The sequence below is a fragment of the Bacillus rossius genome, chromosome 2 (genome assembly GCF_032445375.1).
Source record: "Bacillus rossius redtenbacheri isolate Brsri chromosome 2, Brsri_v3, whole genome shotgun sequence".
NCBI classification, from domain to species: Eukaryota; Metazoa; Arthropoda; class Insecta; order Phasmatodea; family Bacillidae; genus Bacillus; species Bacillus rossius.
In genome coordinates this window covers 105948242-105973028 of record NC_086331.1, presented here as the reverse complement: position 1 = coordinate 105973028, position 24787 = coordinate 105948242, and the positions used below count along the sequence as shown (strand labels likewise).

Sequence of the window (24787 nt, the reverse complement as noted above, 5' to 3'; positions counted from 1 at the left end):
TATAATGGTCCTGACGCTGTCCTGACGCGACTTTACCCGCATTAAAATTGTTTAGTCTATGTTTTACTCTGAGTTTAATATACTAAGGGAAAAACGATACATGTCCAGTTGAGATTTATACCAGAGAGGATAAAGATATATGTCCAGTTTATTGCGAAAACAGGTTTACCCCAATTTCAGTCCCTACATTTCCAAATGTCTAAAAAATAAATAATTAGTTTGTAGGTATTTAAGTAAGCAGTGATTTGAAACCAAATAGTATAAATATATTTGTATATTTGTTCAGATTAGGGAGCTATTAAGTATATGGCGAAAACAGTTTTCACCACTTTTCTACCCCTTAAATTTTTAACTTCGAAAAATCCTGAAAATACTTTTTTTTTAGGTATTTAAATCAACAATGTTTGAAACCAAAAATCATAGCGATTTCTGCCCAAGTTATGGGGATTTAGAGGGAGATTTTAAGGAAATTGCAAAGACAGATTGCGCCCCTTTTCACTCCCTTATTTTTATAATTTCCTAAATCCTATACCATTATATAGGTACTTTAATTTAGCAATTTTTTTGAACCAAATAGCAGTACCATATCTGCACAGGTTGGGAGTTAAAAATAAAATGGTGTAAACATTTTTCAACCCTGTTCACCTCCTGGAGAAAATAAAGCATGCTATATCGTCAAACCCGCTGCGAAATCTGCTCTTGGTCTGACGATTTCTATGATATAAGGTGTTATGGGAGCAGCTACAGTAGTCCACGCAGCAGCTTTTACGAAAACCTGGTACCGTGGAGTGTGTGTGTGTGTGTTTGTGTGTGTGTGTGTGTGTATATATATATATATATATATATATATATATATAATACACATAAAAAGAGAGCTTAGAGCTTAGTTTATCGGTGAGTACACTTCATTTTGTATGTTATAATTACTGGCCATAATCAGGCACTCAGACGCTTTCACATAGACTTTTTCATTTTGATTATTTTAAACTTTTTTCTATTACATTAACTTTACATGGCTTCACATTCATGGGTGCAAAAAACGTAGATTAGAACTATGGTCAGTAGGCCTTCTGCGTTACACAGTTTAAATCCCACTAAATGCAACACTACTTCCACAAACCCGCAAGAACATAGACAAGTTGTCACGGCAATCTTTATAAAAGCTCTCTACTATCCCTCACCGAATGTCAAAAACAAAGCTGTCTTGTGCCTGTGTGTACATCTACGGCCGTACAAGTCACTGTAATGCCCACTGGATGTCCTCACGCCCCGTGGTCTTATTCTGTAATAGTACCTAGCAATAAGTTGTATTATAATTTTATTTACGTTGCATTTCCTTCACGTATAGCTTTATGATCTCTTGGGCGATTGTATAAGCATCGATTTTGTTTCTGATGGTAGACATCAGTCAGCAGATAACTATAATGTTTAAATAAAATATTACAAGGAAACTAAAATTGTTCGTTTTGTCGTACACCATAAGTTTAATATTAATTTGTATAGACATACATTGATTGCATTTTGAGCGTAAAAGGGTTTTATCTGCGCCGATCATTCAATAATAGGGGACAATTCAAAATTGTCTTGGAATAAAATAAAGAGTATAAACTGTCCGAGTAGCCCATCAGGAGTTTACGAGCTGATTGCGTACAAGAAAAAAACCTGAAAGGCGGCCTTTCCGATGGGGCACAATTCAGGGTTTTCTTTCGCTTAAAACAGAGCGAACAGCCAACTCTGGAAAGGCAGCCCATCAGGATTTTACGAACTGTATGCGTACAAGGAAAAACCTGAAAGGCGGCCTTTCCGATAGGGCACAATTCAGGGTTTTCTTTTGCTTAAAACAGAGCGAACAGCCAACTCTGGAAAGGCAGCCCATCAGGATTTTACGAACTGTATGCGTACAAGGAAAAACCTGAAAGGCGGCCTTTCCGATGGGGCGAAATTCAGGGTTTTCTTTCGCTTAAAACAGAGCGAACAGCCAACTCTGGAAAGGCAGCCCATCAGGATTTTACGAACTGTATGCGTACAAAGAAAAAACCTGAAAGGCGGCCTTTCCGATGGGGCGCAATTCAGGGTTTTCTTTCGCTTAAAACAGAGCGAACAGCCAACTCTGGAAAGGCAGCCCATCAGGATTTTACGAACTGTATGCGTACAAGGAAAAACCTGAAAGGCGGCCTTTCCGATGGGGCGAAATTCAGGGTTTTCTTTCGCTTAAAACAGAGCGAACAGCCAACTCTGGAAAGGCAGCCCATCAGGATTTTACGAACTGTATGCGTACAAGGAAAAACCTGAAAGGCGGCCTTTCCGATGGGGCGAAATTCAGGGTTTTCTTTCGCTTAAAACAGAGCGAACAGCCAACTCTGGAAAGGCAGCCCATCAGGATTATACAAACTGTATGCGTACAAGGAAAAAACCTGAAAGGCGGCCTTTCCGATGGGGCGAAATTCAGGGTTTTCTTTCGCTTAAAACAGAGCGAACAGCCAACTCTGGAAAGGCAGCCCATCAGGATTTTACGAACTGTATGCGTACAAGGAAAAACCTGAAAGGCGGCCTTTCCGATGGGGCGAAATTCAGGGTTTTCTTTCGCTTAATACAGAGCGAACAGCCAACTCTGGAAAGGCAGCCCATCAGGTTATACAAACTGTATGCGTACAAGGAAAAAACCTGAAAGGCGGCCTTTCCGATGGGGCGCAATTCAGGGTTTTCTTTCGCTTAAAACAGAGCGAACAGCCAACTCTGGAAAGGCAGCCCATCAGGATTTTACGAACTGTATGCGTACAAGGAAAAACCTGAAAGGCGGCCTTTCCGATGGGGCACAATTCAGGGTTTTCTTTCGCTTAAAACAAGGCGAACAGCCAACTCTGGAAAGGCAGCCCATCAGGATTTTACGGACTGTATGCGTACAAGGAAAAAACCTGAAAGGCGGCCTTTCCGATGGGGCACAATTCAGGGTTTTCTTTCGCTTAAAGCAAAGCGAACAGCCAACTCTGGAAAGGCAGCCTATCAGGATTTAAATAATTGTGTGTGTGCTCGAAAAAACCTGAAAGGCGCCCTTTCCAATGGGGCGCAATTCAGTCACCCCAAATGTGTGCTATATTAGTAAATACATATTATTATAGAATAGTAAAATTATATCTTTTATTTCTCTCCATTTAACATCCACTCTCTATAACGCCGAAAAATGCACAGTTCGTTAAGTGTCGTTATATAGAGTTTACACTGTATATTGTAAATATAATCTACAAGAAACCTCACAAGTTATGCAATACGCACATATCACATTTACAGTTATGGCCACAGTAATATTTAGTCTTTATATTTTTTTTTATTGTGAGGTTTGAAAATTTGTACATTATTTAATAGTGAGGAGGTCCGAAAAAATTATTTACCCCTAGGCCCTTGGTTTCTTTCGTGGGACCTGATGAGTGCATGCCTACATTTTGGAGTGCAGAAAACTCAATGCTCCATAGCTTAATTTATTTAATATTATACAGTTCATGTCAATGTAACAAAGTTGTTCAGAATTCCACAGAGAGGTATACTGATGGATAAGTTTTGTCCCCAGCCTAAAAAATCACAAATCAATGATAGCATTACTTTGTATTTTTGAGATGTCCCTATGCTGTCTGTCCAAAGGATGCATATCATAATAAAAGAGTTATCAGTGAAAAATGGGTTTAGTACTTGTGGAAGCAGTAATGGAGCTGCATTTCTATTAACAAAGGATGGGCCAGAGAAAACTTCAAATAGCTTAAAATCCTACGTATTCAAATGATTCTATATTTGAGGAAACAGATATTTTAAAAAAAAGGGGGTTGTCTTAAGTCTGTTTACCGACGATAATTTTACGTGATAACGTGTCATATGAAAACATTGATGAAAAATTGCATACTTTTTAATTTTCAAATATTATTTACATTTTTTGCAAATTTAATTTAAATAATTTGTTTAAATATAATCACGAACAATTAGTTATAGAAATAAACTGAAAACAAATCAATGTCAATAAATTGTTAATTTGAAATGATGAAATTGGACAAATAAATCAAATTTTTTAAATTGCTGCTTTTAAAAAGTCTGCCTTAACCTGTTTGATATTATAGAAGATTTTCTCACACGGTGGTTGGCCGATTCTTGCACGCTCAGCTCAGCTCAGGCGGAACGTGACAATAAGTTATGCTTTTTCATGCGTGCAGCTGGCGTTCATCGATTTATAAGACGTTATCACGTAAAAATCTGAGTATGGGAAATTCATAATTTTAAACACTAGCAAATGTATAGTAAAAAAGGACTACATTAATTCATAAAAAAGCAACCAAATAAATGTTTTTTTACTTGCCACTATCAAAGATTCTCTACGGATGTTTAAATATAAAGAATGGACCCCGTGAAATCCACAAAACTTAGAATCTCTTCTATTTGAAAGATGTGAGCATCAAGAAATAGATTGTAAGAAAAATACTGGAGAAAATGAGGTAAATTCAAAATTCCAACATGACAATCTGAAGTTTACTATGTGTATTTTTTACTCGCCTACCCCATTACTATTCCTAAATTTGATATATACTTATGTTAATACAATCACTGTATGTTTTGAAACAAATATTTAATGGGTTGAAATTTTTTAAACTATTTACTTAGTTACATTTTAAATTTCTTTAAGCCTCCATTATTTTATTTTTGACATTTGGCACCTAGATTTGGATACAAGAGGTATATTCAAGGCACTTAATGGAATTTGAATTTGAGATTCGGATTCGAGAAAATGGGAATTTGGATCATCACAACTGTATACTAATACTGGGAACCGTTAATGGTGACCATTATACAGTCCTATCTATTTCTTTAGTAATTGGCTCATTATTGTAGAGTGACATCACAGAAAATAAAGATTGATTCAACAAGTGATAAACTGAAAATTGGCTATCCAAAGGAAGAAAGAAACAAAAGCAAGTGAATGTGATAAGGCTCAATATCCTTACGTGACAGTAGAGGGCTTTTCAAAGAGGGACACAAAAAATCTCTTCGTGCAGTTAAAATGATTAAGACTGCAAAATTATAGCAAACACCTACAATTCTTGTGAAGAAAAAAATTCTACTAGACCATTTTCAAATTGTGTTTTTCAAATCATTTAAGTCCTGATATAATATTTCTTCTGGTAGTTTCCAGGTAAATTATCATCCCTGTCTCAATAAATACAGGGGAAGGTCAGGTGGTACCGGATACATTTCATATTTTTATTAAAATCACTTGTGGATGGAAGAAAATTTTTAAAATAACTCCTTTATTTTTTCGTAAACATGTCTTAATAATGAATGCATATGAAATAATAACAACATAAGCAGTTATACAAAGTTAAATTCATTACTATATTGTCATTTTGAAAACTGGAGGGTGGTATTGGACAGCAGCTATTCTCACAAAAGAAATTATTTAAATGTTGCTTCGCTATATTTACTTTTCATTTTATCACGCAAATGTTGCATTTATAAACCAAAAGTTCACTTTCAAGGTAAGCACACTTTTGGTGTGCCCACCCTTCACAAACAATATTATTTTCGTGATCGGATTCCAGTTGGGGTTTTGTATGGAGTGGGAATCAAAATTACAATTTGAGCTCTTCTACTCTTTCAACTCTTGAATTGTTATTGGTACTGTTAGGTAATGGTGAGAGAGAGAGAGAGAGAGAGAGAGGATAAAGAAGGGCTGGAGACACATATAGCTAGCCCTCAGCTTGTAAAGATCAGGTAGATTCTGTTTAACGAATTGTTTTAAAGTTGATGGTTTATCCAGTTGTAAGACACCAGGTGAGGTGACAGCTGCCATGAAAGGTGGAAATGCTTCAACTAAAAGGATTTGAATTTTCTGAGAAAAATTGTCAAAACACTAACCAAGGCCCAGGACAGAGAGCACTCTATGGGTAGACCTTCTGCTCGTAAGTAATTTGATTGTGTGATTGTGGGTTTGATAGGATTTAAAGCACTTTCATGGTTCATACATTTTCACAATTAATAAAAAGTAAGAAGTTTTTAAGGCACTCTTTAAAGATTTAAATATAGTTGGCTATACATAAATATCAATAGATTTATTTTTTACTGATAGTTTACAAGTAAAACTTATTATGTACTATCCGGAAAAAAAAAATCCTCTGCTTCACCAATAACTCAAGAAACGCATGTACAAAGAGTATTTAAAGAGCTAAATAACAAATGAAACAATGCATTTGCAAAACATTGCTTTTTTGCTACAGATTTCAAAACCAAATAGCTATTAAATTATACACACAACACAATGTGTTTTTAATTGTTTTTGTTTTTATACGACTGGAATAGTATGTTTATTAAGAAATTTATATGATCCATTATAATACTATGGTGATTACAGACGTAGGTAGTAAAAGTAATTGTAAAGTCTATGCAAAAGTGCAGTTCATGTTACGTTTCATAAATAATATGTGTTCTCTTGGCATTCATGTTGTATCAGGTATAACGTAAAGTTTTATGTTTTGTCTTTGGCGGGAGGTTCGAAAATGGGTAAATAAGGACAATAATGAGTTCACATAGAGCTTTTTCCTGTGCCGTATTGGTAAATGAAGTAATCTAAAGGTTATATTGTGATAAACTTTATTATATTCTGTATAACAAGAGTCCAGAATAGTTAGTTAAATGGTATAAGAAAAACAAAATTTTTGTATCGCTATAAGTTTACTGATCATAGGGAAGTTATGCAAGGATGTTAAGACATATATTCATTGTACTCATTGTGCCAAAGTTATGTCTTTTGATCACATAACACCTATTTGTTAATGTAAAAATTTAAATTTTTGGACAGTAAACATATAAACAATAATCAAGATACAGATGGTGATAACTTTATCCAGAAACATTAAATTAAATTATTAGTTAAAAAAATTTTCAAGTTTTTAGGTATCGAGAATACATACAACCTATTACGTAACAGAGGTTATCATTAAAATTCTCATGCAAGACTGAACTAAGTTATAGGTAAATAAATTAAAGAACAAAATTTATTATTATTACATGAAACGAGCATGTATGTCATGAAGACTACAAGTATTAGACTGTCACATATTAAAAATTAAATAGCACCAAAAATACTAAAAAACTTATTCTACACGTATATGATCTATATCAATATTGCAATCATTAGGCTTAACTAGGGAGTAAATATGGTATGTCTAGAAATCCTATACTTTTACATGTATAAATGGTTTCTGGTATATAAATGTATAAATGGTGTATGTATAGTGTGTTTATTCCTGATATGCCAAACCAGAAAACCCTTATAACTATAAAATTTACAGTCACGAACTTCATAATGTGTTATGTTATTGATCTAGTATGGTCTAATCACACATGAATATCTGTATATAGAAATTAAATAACTTGTTATGTAAACTATGGCAACCAAAACATACTTTAATTAGAAGTCATTTGTTTGTTCAAATTCAAGTAGTAACATTGTAGAGTAAAGTAAAAATTATTGTGGCGCAACGTGAGGCCATTTGGGAAATATATTCTTGGTACATTATTTATTTAACACTATGAAGAAAATGAGTAAGGGAGATAAGTCACCAATTTATTTCATGAGAAAGCAAACAAATTTAGTGTAATAGAAGAGGAAAATCTAACTGAGGAGTGCAGCGATATGTCAGTTTAACCCAATGTGAGAGCGAGTAGTATAATGCGTAACAACTATAGGGAATTACCAGATATTATGCCTATGAATCGGCGGACACCTGCGCCGACAACAGCATAGTTACTTACACCATCGGTTCAAGTCATTGGTAGTGTAGATAATAACCCCAGGTATTTGAATGCATCTAGCCAGCTGATATAATTAAAGATACAAACACTAGATACCAGGTTTGAAACACTGGATACCAGGTTGGAAACCCTACAAAACCATTTAGAGATGCAGTTGGAAACACAACAAAACCAAATATACAGATGCAGTTTGATACCATAAATACCATGTTGGAAACACACCAAAACCATATACAGACACAATTGTAAACACTACTAAACCACTTACAGATGCAGTTGGAGGGAACTGAAACTGGAATCAGAACCTTGGTAGAACAGAAGTTTCTTGAACGAACACGAATTAAAGACAGTCACGCAAATACACCAGGTGAGACATGAGGTTAGTGAATTAAGTATGGCATGAAAAGAATATATCGAAATAATTCAGAATGATTTAAATCAAGTTCAAGAGGAGAACGATATAACAAACACAGTGAGCTCGGTTGAAATTAATCTAGCTCAAGTGCAATTAAAATGTATTACCATGACTGATGAGGTTATCAAAGAGAAAGTGCTGGAAATAAGAGAAGAGAAGGTTGTAATAGCAGAGAGTAACAGGGAAAAACAAAAAGTTCTATCAGAAACATGTCACATCAGTTGATAGGAGGGTAGGCAAGCTGAAGAGGAACATCCAGACACTCAGCTTACAGGATGCACTCCAAATGGATAACACAAACCAGCTAATAACGATTCAGCACTGAAAATGATAGCCAATCATAAAATTACTTCACAGGCCTTATCAACATCACAGGGAAACATCTTGAATACCGTACCATTGGCTATAGCAACAATAGATCCCATTACTTCGATTCAACATCCAGCCAGACATTGGGCTAAGGCGATGCCCATCTTTTCCACTGCTTCACACGAAAATCCAGTCAGATTTCTGAAGCAGTTTGATGAATATGACAAAATATTTAACTTCACTGATCAAGAAAAACTGAGATGCCTCAGTGATACATATGTGCGGGCAGTACAACTGACGGATGCACACATGCAGGAGTTGATACGCCGCTGAGGTGAGGGGTATGGCGAGGGATATCAGACAGTAGATGGTAACCTGCAAGCGTAACCTAGGGGAACTGACAGACCATGGTGGACGTTTGCGCCGACCACCACGCGACGCGAAGTGTTCAACATGCTGCATGTCAATAAACTTGCCAGACATCCAGGGGCGGACCAAACGCTGCACGACATCCGCGAGTTGTTCTATTGGCCTGGGGTTCAGAAGTATGTGCGGAACAATGTACACAGTTGTAGACATTGCCAGAGGCTGAAGACACACCGGTCTAACAGGAATGCCCAACAGCTACCAAAGCAGCCAACCGAGCCATTCCATATGGTCGCTGTACACTTGATGGGCCCGTATCCTAGATCACTGCGAAGAAGGAGGTTCCTATTGGTAGTAACAGACTGCTACACATGCTGGGTGGAAGCATTTCCCCTAACGAAGGCCCATGCCAGTACTATCACACACATGTTAGAAGTGGAATTTTTCCTGAGATGGGGCTACCCACACGTCATTTTGATGGATAACGCTACCCAGTTCTCCGGGTGCAGATGGACCCAGATGGGCGCGAAATAGCAGATTCTGCTACACACCACACCCGTATACCATCCACGCGCGAACCCAATGGAAAGACGAAATCACGAGATAAAAAGTCCATTTATAGTTACGCCTCACGGACAACCACACACAGTGGGACACCCACATTACTGACATACTGTAATTCATTCGGCAGAGGGTGAACGCAGCGACAGGGGAGACACCAGAAACCATGGTGCAGGGCCGGAATCTCACTCTACCAGGGCTGTACCACGTAAAGCAACAGCAGACGAAGGCAGAGCCGGAAGAGGCTGGGGACAGACTGTGACGACTAGCAGAGACACGTGATGCAGCGCGACATAGGCAGGAGACATACCAGATGCAGCGCACGCCCGAGATGACGCACCCACCACCGACACTAGTCTACACATGTCTCCACCCTCTCTCTGCTGGTAATCGAAAATTTTGCAAATGACTAGCGCCAAAGTGGATAGGGCCCGTGTCCGTGATCCGTGTCGAAACCACTGTGGTCATGATATGACTGCCCTTGGGACGCGCGACAAAGAATCATATGGAAAATGTGCGCATCACGCAAGACCCGGAAGAGAAGCGAGCGGAACCGACAGATGACGGACGGGCAACACAAGCACACCACAAAAAGCTATGGCCAGGCTGGCGACGTCGACTCCGGACACGACCGACGAGACCGGATTTGTATGATTCCCGGAGACGGAGGCAAAGTTAAGATCAGGGAGCTGCGGCCAAGACAGCTATTCCGAGACTCGTCAGAAAGAACTCATCTTTCCATGGGTTCGATGAGGATGGGGACGAGACACCCGACAAGCCTAGTACCAGCCCCCTGCCCTTAGTATGGGAGCCTGATGATGAGGAAGAGAGGCCAGGGTCACCGGAGGAACCGTTTTGGCCCCTAAACTTCTTCCTGCAGAACTTAACTTTTCACATCAGTGTGGAGGAACCGGCAGAGATTGAGACGGGACAGAAGGAACCAGTACCCAGAGTGTCAGAGGTGCTAACATTAGCACCACGTTACCATCTCAGGCCCCACAAGTAAGCCAGGCCGCCGAGATGCTGCACGATAGGGACCCCAAACCCAGGGCCCGTGGCTGGGAACTTCACATGCGGAAGCACCGCCATTCCTGGCTATATAGAGGGGGAGCAATTGACGTCAACCAGGACTTTGCCTTTTTAAGCCTGGTCAAATTTTGCTCCATTTGCAGTCCCATGGCATCCCTAACCACTACTTCCTGGCATTTGCACCACCAACACTTACGCGTGCATGTGCTACGTGACGTGTGTTTGAATGTCGCGCCACAGACTCCCATGAGAGGGTGCCGTAGCTTCATTGCTACGCCCCCGTTACATAATTATAAATTAAATTGTAAACCTTTATTTTTTACCCTAAGCGATTAGCGGCACGGCAGATCAGCCGGGAGGGTTTTCTTTAATATATCTCATATCTAATTTTGCATAAAATAAAGGACATTCCCGAGGCGGACTTAGTTTGAATATTAATTCTTAAATTACTATATGTTTTAATCATTCTAACGGCGAGAAAGCATACATTATTGTACGAGTGTTTTGTGTGTATAGTTTTTAATAACCCTTGACATGCAATCATAAAAGCGTAACGGTAGTTTGGTTTGGCATGAGGGATGCCATGTGGCCCGCGCAGAGCATTTGCTCGCCCCAGTTCTTCATCATCATCATCAGCCGAGAGTAGATGCACCAGCACCTCGGAGACTCCACAGCTTGTATTCACTGATAAGTAGTTTTCCGTTCATGTTCTTAAGTCTTTAAATCTTTTTACGTTTCTCCTCGGGGCTACTCTTGGCCGGCGGGCCGTTTAAATAATTATTCTTATTTCTCTCCGCGAGTATTTAATCAACCTTACGTAATTCTTGTGTGGTCACAAGTGTGGACCACACCGCAACATAAACTGATTCGTGCCTTGGGCTTTGTAACTGTTTAAAGGATGATGCATACGGGAGCGTTTATCTAAATATACTTAGACGTGTAATTTAAATTGTGTTCCTTTCTTCTTGTGCCAAAATATATAACATCTACTGCATGGTGGCGTGTGGGACGCCCTGAGAGCCCACTGCGTTAATCCTTAAAGTGTGTAAGATTTAGCAAAACCATTAATTCTAAGCACAGATGTTTGACCCAATACAATATAGTATTAGACCAGTGGCGTCTCGTCAGGGCAAGCAAGGCAAGCAGTGCTTGCCCAGGCAGTTTCCAGACATTGTATTTTTTAAATAAATATTTTATTCAGAATAGTATTTTACTTTGGCTCGTGCAGTTAGGTGTATGTATTTTTTACACTATCTTCTTGGGACCCAGTACTGTGCGCTGTGCGCTATAAAAAAAAGAACTCGTTGACACAAAAACATGCTGTTTTAGAAGCGTTGCTAGGTTTAGAAGCGCTGGTAGGATCGCCTTCAGCAGGAAGGCTGCCGCAGTAGTTTCCTTTCGGAAGGGGGGTGGCATGGTACAAAGGATCAGGGAGGGGATTGGCTGGAAAAATACGTGGTAGAAGCTACGAAGGTAACGCTTTCTTGCCGAACTGGAGCGAACATGGCCGAAGCAGACGGTGGAATTTTTCCGCCGACTGCTTCGGCTATGTCCGGTACAGTTCGGCACGGCAGGTGGCGATGTCGCGTTTCAGTCGGCGGTCGTCTCTCGGGGCGCGCGCATCTCTCCCGCGGGCTGTTGGCTGGCAGTGCGTGGGGGATTTGTGGGTGTACGATGATACTACACTCCCACTTAGTATATAAGTAATGTAGAGTAGGTTTTTTACTATCAGAATAATGTAAGTCAATCATTATTTTTCAAAAATAATGTATTTAAAAAAAATGTCAATTTTTCTACCTGTGGAATAGTCAATGTTCAGTTAAGAAAACTACTTAAATAGCACCATTTTGTACCTTGAAATCCATATTTTCCCGGCGGAGGGCCCCCAGACCCCCCCCCCCCCCCAACCTCATCATTTTTTGGTGTGAACGGAGTTATTGCTTCCCCTCATGTAAACCTCACGCCTCGCCACTGCATTAGACATTGGAAGCTAGCAGCTAATTGCCACTAAATACCTACAACTATTTTTATAGATAGTTGGCAAGTCAAGGGTAATTTCGTAGGACTGATTAGAGACCACTTAACTTCTAAACAAGTCATTCATGTGCAGGGTCTACAAGATTTAGTAGCAACAATCGAAGCCTTGAAGTTAACTCTACAAGGAGTGGCCATGGTAGAGGACAAACAGAAACAACAGTTAATACAGCTTTTTATATATTATTGCCAAACATTTTCTGATAAACCTGGACTGAATAAGATATAGGTATGCGGCCAAGATAGCAGTTAAGGATAACAAACTATTTCACAGAAAATCATATCCAATACCTGTTCAGTACTTTAATGAAGCCCAGAAATATTTGAAACTTATGTTAGAATGGAACATCATCAGACATGAGTCCCTATGCCAATCCTATGGTGTGCGTTCAGAAAAAAGATGGTTCTGTAAGACTTTTCTTGGATGCCAGAGAGCTTAACTGTATTACAGTTAATGATCGTGAAAGTCCACAGCAGACCAGCGAGATTCTCAGATTATATAAAGGAGTAAAGTACTTGACCACATTAGATTTATCTGCTGGATATTGGTAAATTTTGTTGAAAGTTACAAAACTTGTTATTTAACTATGGCACCCAAAACAAACTTTAATTTGAAGTGATGTGCTCGAATTTCAAGTAGTTACCTAAAGGAAAAATTATACCATGGTGAAATTTAAGGACATTTAAAGAGCCCTCAATGAATAAAAATCAATTAAAGGACAGCTAAAAGAAATTAATGTGGCATACAAACCCTGACACTTATAATAATATTTTCTATTTTAAATGTGTTTGACCCCTCAATTTCCCATATATTAATTTCCTTTCCCACTAAAGTGTATCTTACAATCCAGCTGTAATTTTAAAAATCTTCATTTACGAGATAATGAATCAACGTTCAGAAGTACTCAACAATATCATTTCCAGCCATTTTATGGTGGGTAAAAAGTCCCTCAGCTCCACAATAACCCATCCCAATGTTTTGTTTTGGTATGTTCTTGTTTAGCCACTTTACAGGTTGAACCACTGAAAATATGTTATAACAAAGTGTTCAAAACCAACTTTATTTAATTTCTTGTAGGTACAATACTCTAACCCCTATTTTATTTTTTCATCTCTTTATCACAACACTATTCTAAACAATTTCTTATGATTAATCTTTCATAGCTTTGTGAAATATATTTTCATTTTTTACCAATTCAAAAAATTATTATTTTAATACCTATTTTATTTATTAAAAAAACAGGTTAATGTAATATTTGACAGAAAAATCTGCCAATTGAAACATGGCATGTATTTAAAATCTTGAAAAAATTTCCGACAGTCGCTACCTATAGTATGCTAGCACATCAAATAAAAATTTGTTCACAATATGCCTCATCTGTTTGCAACTGCATACCTATAAGAATTGTTTGGCATTTTATGTAAAAACTGAGAGTTTTGCACAACAGCTGTGTACCTAATATTACCACAAATACTTGTAATTTTTGCATTATTTAATCAGGTGTATTATAGCTTATGATTTTCCACTTAAATGTATGGTTTTATTAAAAACCAAATAAATGTATTATGATAAGATAAATTTGTACTCCCATTAAACATTTTGTGACTATTTCTAGTGATTTTGGTTTTACTGGTTTAATATTGTAAGTAAGTATGCTGGTAAATCCAGCCCCCTACTCCCTTTGGACTTTGATGGAGAGGTGTTCCTTAATAAATTGGGTCATGTAGGCAGGACCGGTGCAAGTTAAATTGGCGCCCTAGGCGAAAAACCTTAATATTCCCCCCCCCCCCGGTAGGACACCCCAAAAAAAAATTTTCCTTGCCTCAAAATACATCACGTAAGCCTAAGATTTTGTCAACAATCAAATGTAAGCAGGCTTGTGTTTTATTTTACTTTTTTACTTATTACAAATCATAAACAGGTCACCGTGGACTTTAAATAATTACTTATATCAATATAAACATTCCAAACTGTTACAAAAACCCATTTTCATCTAGTTTCAATAATCGTTAAACATATTATATCAGCTGTTATGTGTCATGCTTCGCCGCCCCCAGCTACTTGGCGCCCTAGGCGGTTGCCTAGTTTGCCTATATGGACGCACCGGCCCTGCATGTAGGAACTTTCTTAGAATAGGTGCTGAAATGAAAAAATAAAAATTCAGTAAATGATATTCTTGTCCTGAGCAATGTTGTTAAGTGTTGGTTTCACAATATCTGATAATGTTCCGATTTACTTCCAATTAAATTTTAAGTGTTAGTTAACCTAAATTGTTGTTCCTCAACATATGGTTAACATTTAAACAGCCTTGTTAAACATTATTCCACTCATTGTTATTTTAATCAAAAGTTCAAGTTTTGGTTAAAGTGCAACCAAGACTTAGTACATTACAGTTAAATAAAAAATTATGAAAAATATACTAATGCAGAAAGAATGATTGGATTATGTAGGTAACATATTGGAAAAGGATGACAATGATGATAAAATTGTTAAATATATTTACAGACCATGAAAATTCATAAAGTGGGCACTTCACGTGCAAATTCTGTAAAATTGGGTGAATGGTTAGTTAGGTTAGCAACAAAAGTCAGCTATATTGTTTTACAGTTTTTGCTAATATAGTAGAACCTCGAATATCTGTGACCCAATTAACCAGGCATTCGGTTAACCGGGTTCTTAATTAAAAATTAAACATATTTTTTGGAACCAAGCCCGTTAAGTGTAACTGTGTCTTTTAGGTCGTTACAAATAATTTAATTCATACATATTTAAAAACATTAATAATTGGTGCTAGTAATACTTGTACATTAGTTTTGTATAAATTACTTACAAAATTTTGCTGTATTGTACAAACTAAATACATTTGAATACAATTATTCGTGATTTTTGCTTATCCGTGCTGAACTTCGCCCCCACTACCCTGTTTAATCAAGGTTCTACTGTATCACATAGCCAACTGACCAACCTATTTTACAATATTATTAATGTAGCTAACCTAATGAAATATTCACCTGATTTTACAGTGTTTTAAATGTTAACTAATCTAATATACCTAACCATTTTTTACCCTATTTTACATTATCTTCAATGTAGTAGCCTGTCTTAACCATGTAAAAACAAAATAAGTGCTACATGTTGAATCACAATGCACCTTTTACAAAATGATTATAGAAAAAATCAAAATGCTGCACACACAAAATTATAAACAGTCATTCTGTCACAAGACAACATGCCAACAAAATTTCCTCTTCAAATCTAGCCAACCAGCCATCTGAATTCCGCATTCCGGACACTGTTCCTCTCAGATAGATGATAACATGTTGGGAAACAAAATTTTAATTAATTACCTACTTGTCAATGACATTCAGTGTAAACAATGACTAATTTTGTAATGTGTAGGTGATCCAGTTAGTATTTCATTTAAAAACATTCACACTCTTGCTGCAATCACTATATATTAAGTACGTCACTCTTTTGTCTAAATTTGTTGCAACAATTTTCAGTGAAACACCACCGCCAATTTTAAACATTTCCATTCTTTCATTGCTGTTCTTCTTGCATACACAACATGTGTTTACGTATTTTGCTCTTAACGTATTTTCACTTCCCGAAAAAGAATTAAATTTAACTATTAATTTTCATGAACCAGTAGGAATTAAGAAACCATCCCTTTGGGGTAAATTTAGGGACACGTGTAATGTGTGAAAACCATGTTTTCCAATTTTTTCTTTCCATTATAAAAAGCCCCGCTATCAGAGTATTACCACTGGCCCTAAGTACCTTACCTAACCCAATCAACTGTTCACACAATTTAAAAGTACTTTTATCCAACTTCAGCTCAGTCTTTTAAAGTACCTAACCTAACTATTCTAATTATTTTCATACATTTTAATTTCAGCAAACCTAATCCAACCAACTATCAAAAACGGTAAACTACTTGTAATATCTCAATGCTATTTGACAGAATCATTATCTTGAATGAGAGGTCAAAAAAACCATTTTCATAATCTTATTAAAAAAAATTCAGATCAAAACTAAAATATTAGTACCCTTTATCAATGCAGCAGGATCTCTTTTAGGACAAAATAGAATAAATCTTTTATTTTGCAAAACTCTCACGTATTGTACACAAAAGGATCTACTACTGCATTAATACAAACAAAATTGGTGTTAACTTTTTCTAGTAGGTACTCTTTACCAATACTCAAAATCCTTTATAATGAGAAATTACGTATGTTAAATTGTTATGTATACGTTTTCTAATTTAAAAAGGCTTTCATATATTGTCACAAGAGACAATTTATGAGGGGACGATGAGGGAATCACAGAAACTCTTCTACTTGTGAATTCAAATCTCCACCCTAACAGCCATGTGTTTAATGTTATTCTATAATCAACTCAAATCTCCGCTCTAACCATGTGTTTAATGTTATTCTATAATCAAAGTGGAAGTTCTATAAAATTATTTAAAACAGGACTATTCTGTTGTAAACAGTTTCCTTTTTTATTACTTAAGGGATTTTATTTTTTAAATTGTGTATAAAATATAGGCTATCGGTTGTAACAATTTATATTGGCTAATTGTCTTCAGTTCAAGGGAAACGACGGAAAATATTTGGCGTCAAAACACTTCTGGACTTGCACACTATAAACGTAAACAAGGAATCAAGTGTGCGCATACCTCAGAGAGATCCCTTTGTGACATGTCTGCCTCCCTAATGCTGCAACCATGATATCCACACAAGCGACGATTCTAGTTTCATGATAATCACCACCAAAACGCCGCACACACAAAATTATAAACACTCATTCTGTCACAAGGCCACCTGCCAACAAATTTTCCTCTTCAAATCTAACCAACCAGCCGACACCTGATTTCTGCATTCCGGACGCGACGCCATCTTGGAATGTGGTTAGTTCTTGTTTTGTATGCCGGGTTTACTATCACGTAATAGGCATGGGCATACCGCGATCTTACGTTAAAATTCCAATACAAACCTCTTGGGGCCTTTGACAAGATCCTTGAACATGAAAAAATTATAAGGGGCCTAGTATTACGTAATTAATTTGGAACACTTTGTCGCAATCATCCTGCAACTAACCTAAGACACTATTTTATTAATTTTTTATTACTAAATTCTTTTACGTTTTACTAGTACAATACTGCCAAGTAGCACATAGGTATATGAGCTGACATGACGTCAAAACAGAAATCTAGTATAAGTTACCAGATGGTAAAGATCAGACTTTAGTGTAGGGTTCAATAAAAATTATTTAATAATATTCTTTAAGCAATCATATTACTAGGTACCTACAGTAAATTCTGGCAAATACAAAAAAAAATTAAAGGTATGTTTTGATGTATGTACATATATCATAAATCATCATAATCAATGAAAGGTGTTCAGATAATTAGTGGCCTAAAAACTTTAGGCACTATATATGTATATATTCCTGTTTATTAATCAAGTAGTGGAGTTAGACGTGGGCTGGAGGGAGAAAAGGGTAAGGAGGGGAAACGTGGTAAACTGTTGGGGTAAGGCTGATAGAGTGGGGGCAGAGGCATTCCTGAAGGGGGAATACAGTAGATGGGTAGATATAGAGGACCTCGAAGGTAGATGGGCTGCCTTAAGAAATATTCTGCTGCAGATGGCTACACGTTTTGTACCTCAGAGGAGGGTAGGCCAAGGAGGTGACCCTCCCTACTATGGAAGGGAGTTGAAAGTGTTGAAAAGGAAATGTAGGAGGCTGCATGCGAGGGCAAGGAAGCTTGGGGGAGAGGAGATAGAGGCGGAAATGAAGGCGCTTGGGAAGGAACTAGGGAGGAAATCGCGGGAAGCAAGGGATGCTTACATGGAACAGCTGATGGGGGAAGGGGGGACGGTAAATGGGACGGAGCTCTACAGATACATAAGAAGAGTGAAGGGTGAGGAGGGAATAGGGGTTCTCCGAGGAGGAGGGGGGCAGGAATATACAGAGGACAGGGAAAAGGCAGACTTACTGCAGGAGCAATATCTGGCAGTATTTACAAAGGGGGAGGCATGGGAGGGTAAAGAGGACGACAGTTTAATGGGCAGGAAGGCCTTTGAGCTGCGACTGACAGATGTAATTAAGGTGATCAGGAGGTTGAAAGGGAGAAAGGCAGCTGGGCCAGATGGTATAGGGAATAGTCATTTGAAGTTGGGTGATAGGGAGATTGGGAAGTACCTGTTGGAGGTTTTCAAGCAGTCTCTGGAGGAGGGGAAACTACCAATGGAATGGAAGGAGGCAGTGGTAGTTCCCATCTACAAGGGGGGAAATGATAAGGCGGAGCCAGGAAGTTACAGGCCGGTCAGTTTGACGTCCTGTGTAGGAAAAGTGATGGAGAGGTTGGTAGGAAGGTACGTAAAGGGGGAAATGGAAGATCTGGGGTGGGTGGATAACAGGCAGCATGGATTCAGGATGGGGTTCTCATGCGAGACCCAGATGGCTGGGCTGTTGGAAGACCTGGTGGAAGCGGTGGACGGGGGGAAGCAGATAGATGCAATCTTTATAGATTTTGAAAAGGCGTTTGATAAGGTCCCCCATAGGAGGTTAATGGAAAAGGTTGAGTTGCTGGTGAGGGATGGAAGGGTGGTAAACTGGGTGGGTGATTTCCTGAGGAATAGAAGACAAAGAGTGAGAGTGGGTGAGGAAAGCTCCGAGGAGGGGGAAGTGACGTCGGGGGTGCCACAGGGGAGTGTGCTGGGGCCTCTGTTGTTCACAATTATGATAAACGATCTGGGGGAGGGCATGAAAGCCAGATGGAGGCTATTTGCAGATGACTGTGTAGTGTATGAGGTTGTGGGGGAAGGGGGATGTTTAGCAGAGGACTTGATAAGGTTGGAGCAATGGACGGAGAAAAATGGAATGTCCTTGAATGTTGGTAAGACAAAAGTTGTCAGATTTACAAAGAGGAGGAAAGTCACACGAAATGTATATTACTGGAAGGGGCAGGAGATAAGAGAGGCAGCAGGATATAAGTACCTGGGGGTGACACTGAAAAATGACCTAGGATGGGCGGAGCACATAGAGGGGGTGGTCAGGAGGGGAAGGCAGGCGCTGGGGTTGCTTGGTAGGACCCTGCAGGGAGCTGGGAGGAGGACAAAGGAGAAGGCATACTCCACATTGGTCAGGCCAATGTTGGAGTATGCGGCGGCGGTCTGGGACCCCTACCTGGTGACTGAGGTGAAGGAGCTGGAAGGGGTGCAGCGCAGAGCGGCTAGGTGGGTGATGGGAATGTGGAGAAGGAGGGAGGGGCAGGATGGGAAACTGCATAGCCCAACGGAAATGATTAAGGAGTTGGGGTGGGAAACGTTACAGAGGAGAAGAAGAGTGGAAAGGTTGGTCAGGATGTTCAAGGTGCTGAAGGGGGAGGGGGGATGGGGGCAATTGGGAAGCAAAGTACATAGAGGGGAGTACAGAGGACGAAGAGACCACAGATGTAAGCTCCAGAGGGTGTGGAGGCGGACAGAGAGAGGGCGGAACACCTTCCTGGTGAGGACGGGGAGGGAGTGGAATGGGCTGGGGGAGGAAATGGTGGAGGTCAGGGATGGGAGGGAGCTGAGGAGAAAGCTGATGGAGGGGGGGGGGAGAGGGGAGTGAGTGGGAGTTCTTGCCACCGGGTGAAAGCCCAATTGCAGGTTAAGTAATAATAATAATAATAATAAGAGCTTCTTACATTCCACTTTACAGATTCTGCCGTTATTTAATTTTCTCTAAAGGCCAAGTGCACCAGTTAGTTCACTAATTTCATGGACTTCTAGCACACTCTGCTCAGATTATGCATTAACCCCTTATTGTACTCCAGGTGCAGTCACAATGTCATTTCTCTCGTATGCAGTCATATATCACAGCTTAGAAGCACTGTGCGCAAATCATACCTATAGTGTCCGGAATGCAGAAATCAGATGTCTGGTTGGCTTTATTTGAAGAGGAAAATTTGTTGGCATGTTGCCTTGTGATAGAATCACTGTTTATAATTTTGTGTGTGCGGCATTTTGGTGGTGATTATCATGAAATTAGAATCGTCGCTTGTGTGGATATCATTGTGACAGCATTAGGGAGGCAGACATGTCACAAATGTATCTCTTTGAGGTTGCATTTCGAGACGGCTTGTGTCATATCACTTCACCTGGCAGCAGGCATGGCTGATAACAGATTGCTTTCACTGCATAGCTCTCACAACATGTGCAGTATGCCCCCCTTCTTTTTCTCATAAGTTCCCCATGCTGCATCCTCTTTTTTTTCCTTTCTCTCTCTCTCTCTCTCTCACTCACTCTTTATCCACTCCCTGGTCCTACAATCATAAGACCCTTAACCCCCCCTTCTCCCAAAAATCATACACATACATACCCTAAGAGATGCTCTGGTCTTGTGGCACTACACAAAGAAGACCCTCGCGCACCTTCTATCTGCCAAAGTTTGTACTAATTGGCCCTGCCCTATGCTTATTTTGCACCCTCAATGCCAACTTTCGGCCCCTCTGGCAAAACAAATCTGGCTCCTATGTCATTATTTTGAACCACATGCACCATCTAATGCTATTATTGTGAACTGCTCTCTACCAAACTCCCCCACCCCACCAAAAAAAAAAAAACTTTCTTCAGCCCCTGAGGGGCATCTTTAACTACAATTGTCAGCTGCCGCCTAGAGATCAGTTATGTAGTGACTAACATTCTGGACACTTATTCCTCTTGGTGTTAAATGTTCCAACATAAAACTAAAATAGGCCTATTTTATTATGACATGTAGTGACATAATTGGGGAAGATTCTTCCCAATGTTAATCAATTCTTTTTTAACCAACGTAGCAGTAGAGTTTATCTTTCTTTTTTTTTCCCCTTGTCTTTGGCCATCTGGATTTCTGTTTCCATGCCATTGCTGCTATAACTTCTCCCTATCATAGCAGCAAGTTAGAATCATCAAACCTAGTTTTTCCTCAAATTTGAAATTTGTCTTAACACCAGAGCGATATTTTGGCCTGTTCTCTCTTTACAACCTCGGCTCTCTTTCATTTTCCTTTGCTTAGGGGGTTCAAGTCCACCATCTGGGCTAAGCTTACCTCCAGGCTACCCGAATATGACGTGGACTCCAAGCAGGCCACTAATAAATGTCATTTCCATACATATGGCTTCGCAGAGTAGTTGTTTCCCATGCCCCTCTGCAGCCAGCATTGAGCAGATAAGCCCCAAACCATAAAAGGGATGGAATTTGTTTAGTTTTAATTAAATGAATTAGTTGAATGGACAAAATCAGTCAATTTATAATTTTACCACTACAATTTACCACCTAGTTTAAAGGACACATAGCCCCGGCTGAGACCTCTCTCAGGGTGTGATGTAGCTGATGTGGGGACGAAATTCGTACCCTCTTAGTTTTCCAAACATAACTAGCCAAGCAAGACCTGGCCCGCTCAAAGCATCGGGAAATGTTTGCACCTGTGTAGGACTCCAGTGATCTCTTAGGGTGTCTCACACACCTGCTGAGAGATGGTTGACATGTGATCAGAAGAGAACTCAATTGAACTCACACATTTTGATTTATTCAGAGTTGACATACACTCATACATGGGTTTTCTTAATAAGCAGAGGAAAAGCCCCAAGGAACGAATCGGTTTAAGGTTCAGTGTGGTCCCCACAAATTGTCACTTATAGAAGTTACATATTTGGTGATTAAAGACTCGTTAAAGAGCTAATAAAACAATTATTTAAGCAGTCCACCAGCTGTGGTAAGCCCAAGGAACAGCGCAAATGGTTTGAAAGACTCGAATAAATGACTGAAAACTTCTTATCAGTATTGCAATAGATTAGGTCCCCGGCATGCTGGTGCATCTACTCTCGGCTGGTGATGAAGATGGACTGGGGCGAGAGGCGCTTTCCATGGCAATATGGCATATTTTGCATTGAAACCAGAGTAGGATGTTACTGCAATTACATGCCGAGGGTTAATGAGGAAAATACACATAAAACACTATTACAATTATTGCATGCCTTCCAATGGCTTTGGTTACTAATAGCATATAATAATTAATATTTTAGTATTCAAATAAAGTCTGACTTAGGCTGGGCTCGGGTCCGCCTAGGGAGTGATCGGTGCCATCTTTGTGTTGGGATTATAATTATATAATTATTAATAAACCAAGCCTTCTCTGCTAGTCCGCTGTAATACAAACCCCTGGGGACTTGGGAGAAATTTCATAAAGATTTACAATATATATCACAGCATAGGCGTACCCAGGAATCTTTTTCGGGGGGTGTTCGTCCAGATTTTTAAGAAAAACTGCATAAACACCAAAAATTAATTATTTCTTGAGTAAATAAATAGAATAGTCTCAAATTTCATTTTTTTAAACTGGGCTATTGTTGATATGTAATTGTACGTAATTTTTCTTTCAATTAACTTAAGTAAGTTCACATTACAATATTAAAATACCTACAAAACCCCCCAAAAAGATATATATAAAATATAAAAATAATTAGTTAACTTAACGAATTTACGTACGCACTTTACAAACTTATTCCTAATAAGTTGACGGCATGACAATAGAATGATAAATTGCTGTATAATTTGATTGTAAGGGTGTTAGCAACTAAGGCCGGAATTACAATAGCCCGTCCATCCGTAATCCGTCTGTCAATTACGTGACCTGCACCCAATAAGATGGACCGAAAAATGGCATCCACTTGTCCGTCTAAAGCTTGATAACTTTATACTTTTGACGGGTGAACGGATGAAACTATAACCTCCTAGTGTCTTCTAGGTGTTTGCAGATAAAATATTATATTAAAATGTATTAAAGTTTGTTTAATTGTTTAGCTGATTCCAAAATCATTTCTTAACTTACGTTTAGACACACATCTAAAGCTCTTTTTTGAAACAAAAATGGTCTAAGTCACGGAAGTATTATAATTACGTATGGTAACTCTGGAATTGTGAAAATACATACCTACCGAAAAAAAAGCACTCTGAGTTTAATGAGTTTCAAGTACTTACTTTACATAATTGTTTAAGTAGTATAATTACATAATAATAATTTCCCCCCCCCCCAAATTGTTAAGTTTTCTCAACATTTGTCAGCATTGACATGAAGAAATATTATGACGGACGAGCGGAGTGTTGTAAATCGCCAGCCGACCTCTGTAGCATAGGCGGATGCACACCGGCTTATGGTGGGAGAGGTTCTGGGTTCGAGTCCCGGGTAAGGTTGTCGCGGCCTCGTCTCTGGTGAAGATGTGAAGACGGGGTGGACGTCGCTCGGTCGTTCAGTTGTTGTGTTGTTTGCCCGGCGCCAGCTCTTGGGTAGAGCAGCCTCACACTCTGAGGCAGGAGTGGACCGTTCGGCCCAGTGCAGCTGACCGAGGACGTGCTGACAAGGAGTAGCTAGCATAAAGATTAGGTGTAGAAGAGAGGGATGCCCACGGTCTCATGAAGAGTCGCTAGCAAAAAGGTTGGAAGTTGGAGAGAGGGATGCCCACGGTCTCACGAAGAGTCGCTAGCGGATGGGTGGGTAGAGAGAGGTAGAATGAGAGAGAGAAGGAAGCCCGCGGTCTCACGAGGAGTCGCTAGCTGAGGAGAATGGGAGAGAGGTAGAATGAGAGAGAACGAAGGAAGCCCGCGGTCTCACTAAGAGTCGCTAGCTGAGGAAGGGAAAAAGGAGGAAGGCAAGCCAATAATACCACTTTTGCCTGTGTCAGTATTTATTCTCCCAGATTGGCTGGGAGAGGAGAGCTTACAATGGTATTTCTACTCCCAGATTGGCTGGGAGAGAAGAGCTGCCATCTGGTGACGAGTGGGGGCACTACCAGGGCCATGGCTGGAGTGTTGCGCCGCGGACAGGATTGTGACCCGGGTTTTTTGTTTAATAAAGAGGAGGTACGACGTCAAGGTATGGGAGTAAAATTGAGACTTATTCAAAATATACACTTGCGATAAAAGATGATGAAAAAGAATAATGAAATTTTTATTTCTGGCTAAATGGATACCGCTCAAGGCCAAAATCCAAGCAGTGAAGTGAAGTGAAGTTGTATATCGCTTGGCGGCTGACGGACGAACGGATGACGCTCGGATGCGACGGGCTGTTGTAATTCAGGCTTTACAATTCAAGTGTAGCAAAACAGAATTAAATCTTTATATATAAAAATCTCTTGCCAGGATGTTTGTCCGGGCTAATTTCCGAAACTACTGCATTGATTTTAATGAAATTTCGCACAAATATTTGTAACTTTGTCCAACATTATATATAGGACACTTTTTATTTCGATTAAT

At 39.2% G+C, this 24787-nt stretch overlaps 1 protein-coding gene across 2 annotated transcripts in view; it reads right to left on the bottom strand.

The window, feature by feature from the left end:
- LOC134529569 (tetratricopeptide repeat protein 28) overlaps nucleotides 1-17650 on the bottom strand; it is a 221506-nt gene extending 203856 nt beyond the window's left edge. For both annotated transcript variants that reach the window (XM_063363794.1, XM_063363795.1), the window contains exon 1: nucleotides 17185-17650. In XM_063363794.1, coding sequence (XP_063219864.1) covers nucleotides 17185-17208 — 24 coding nt within the window. In that variant the 5' untranslated portion in view covers nucleotides 17209-17650. The remainder of the gene's footprint in view (nucleotides 1-17184) is intronic.
- Nucleotides 17651-24787: the final 7137 nt, after the last annotated feature.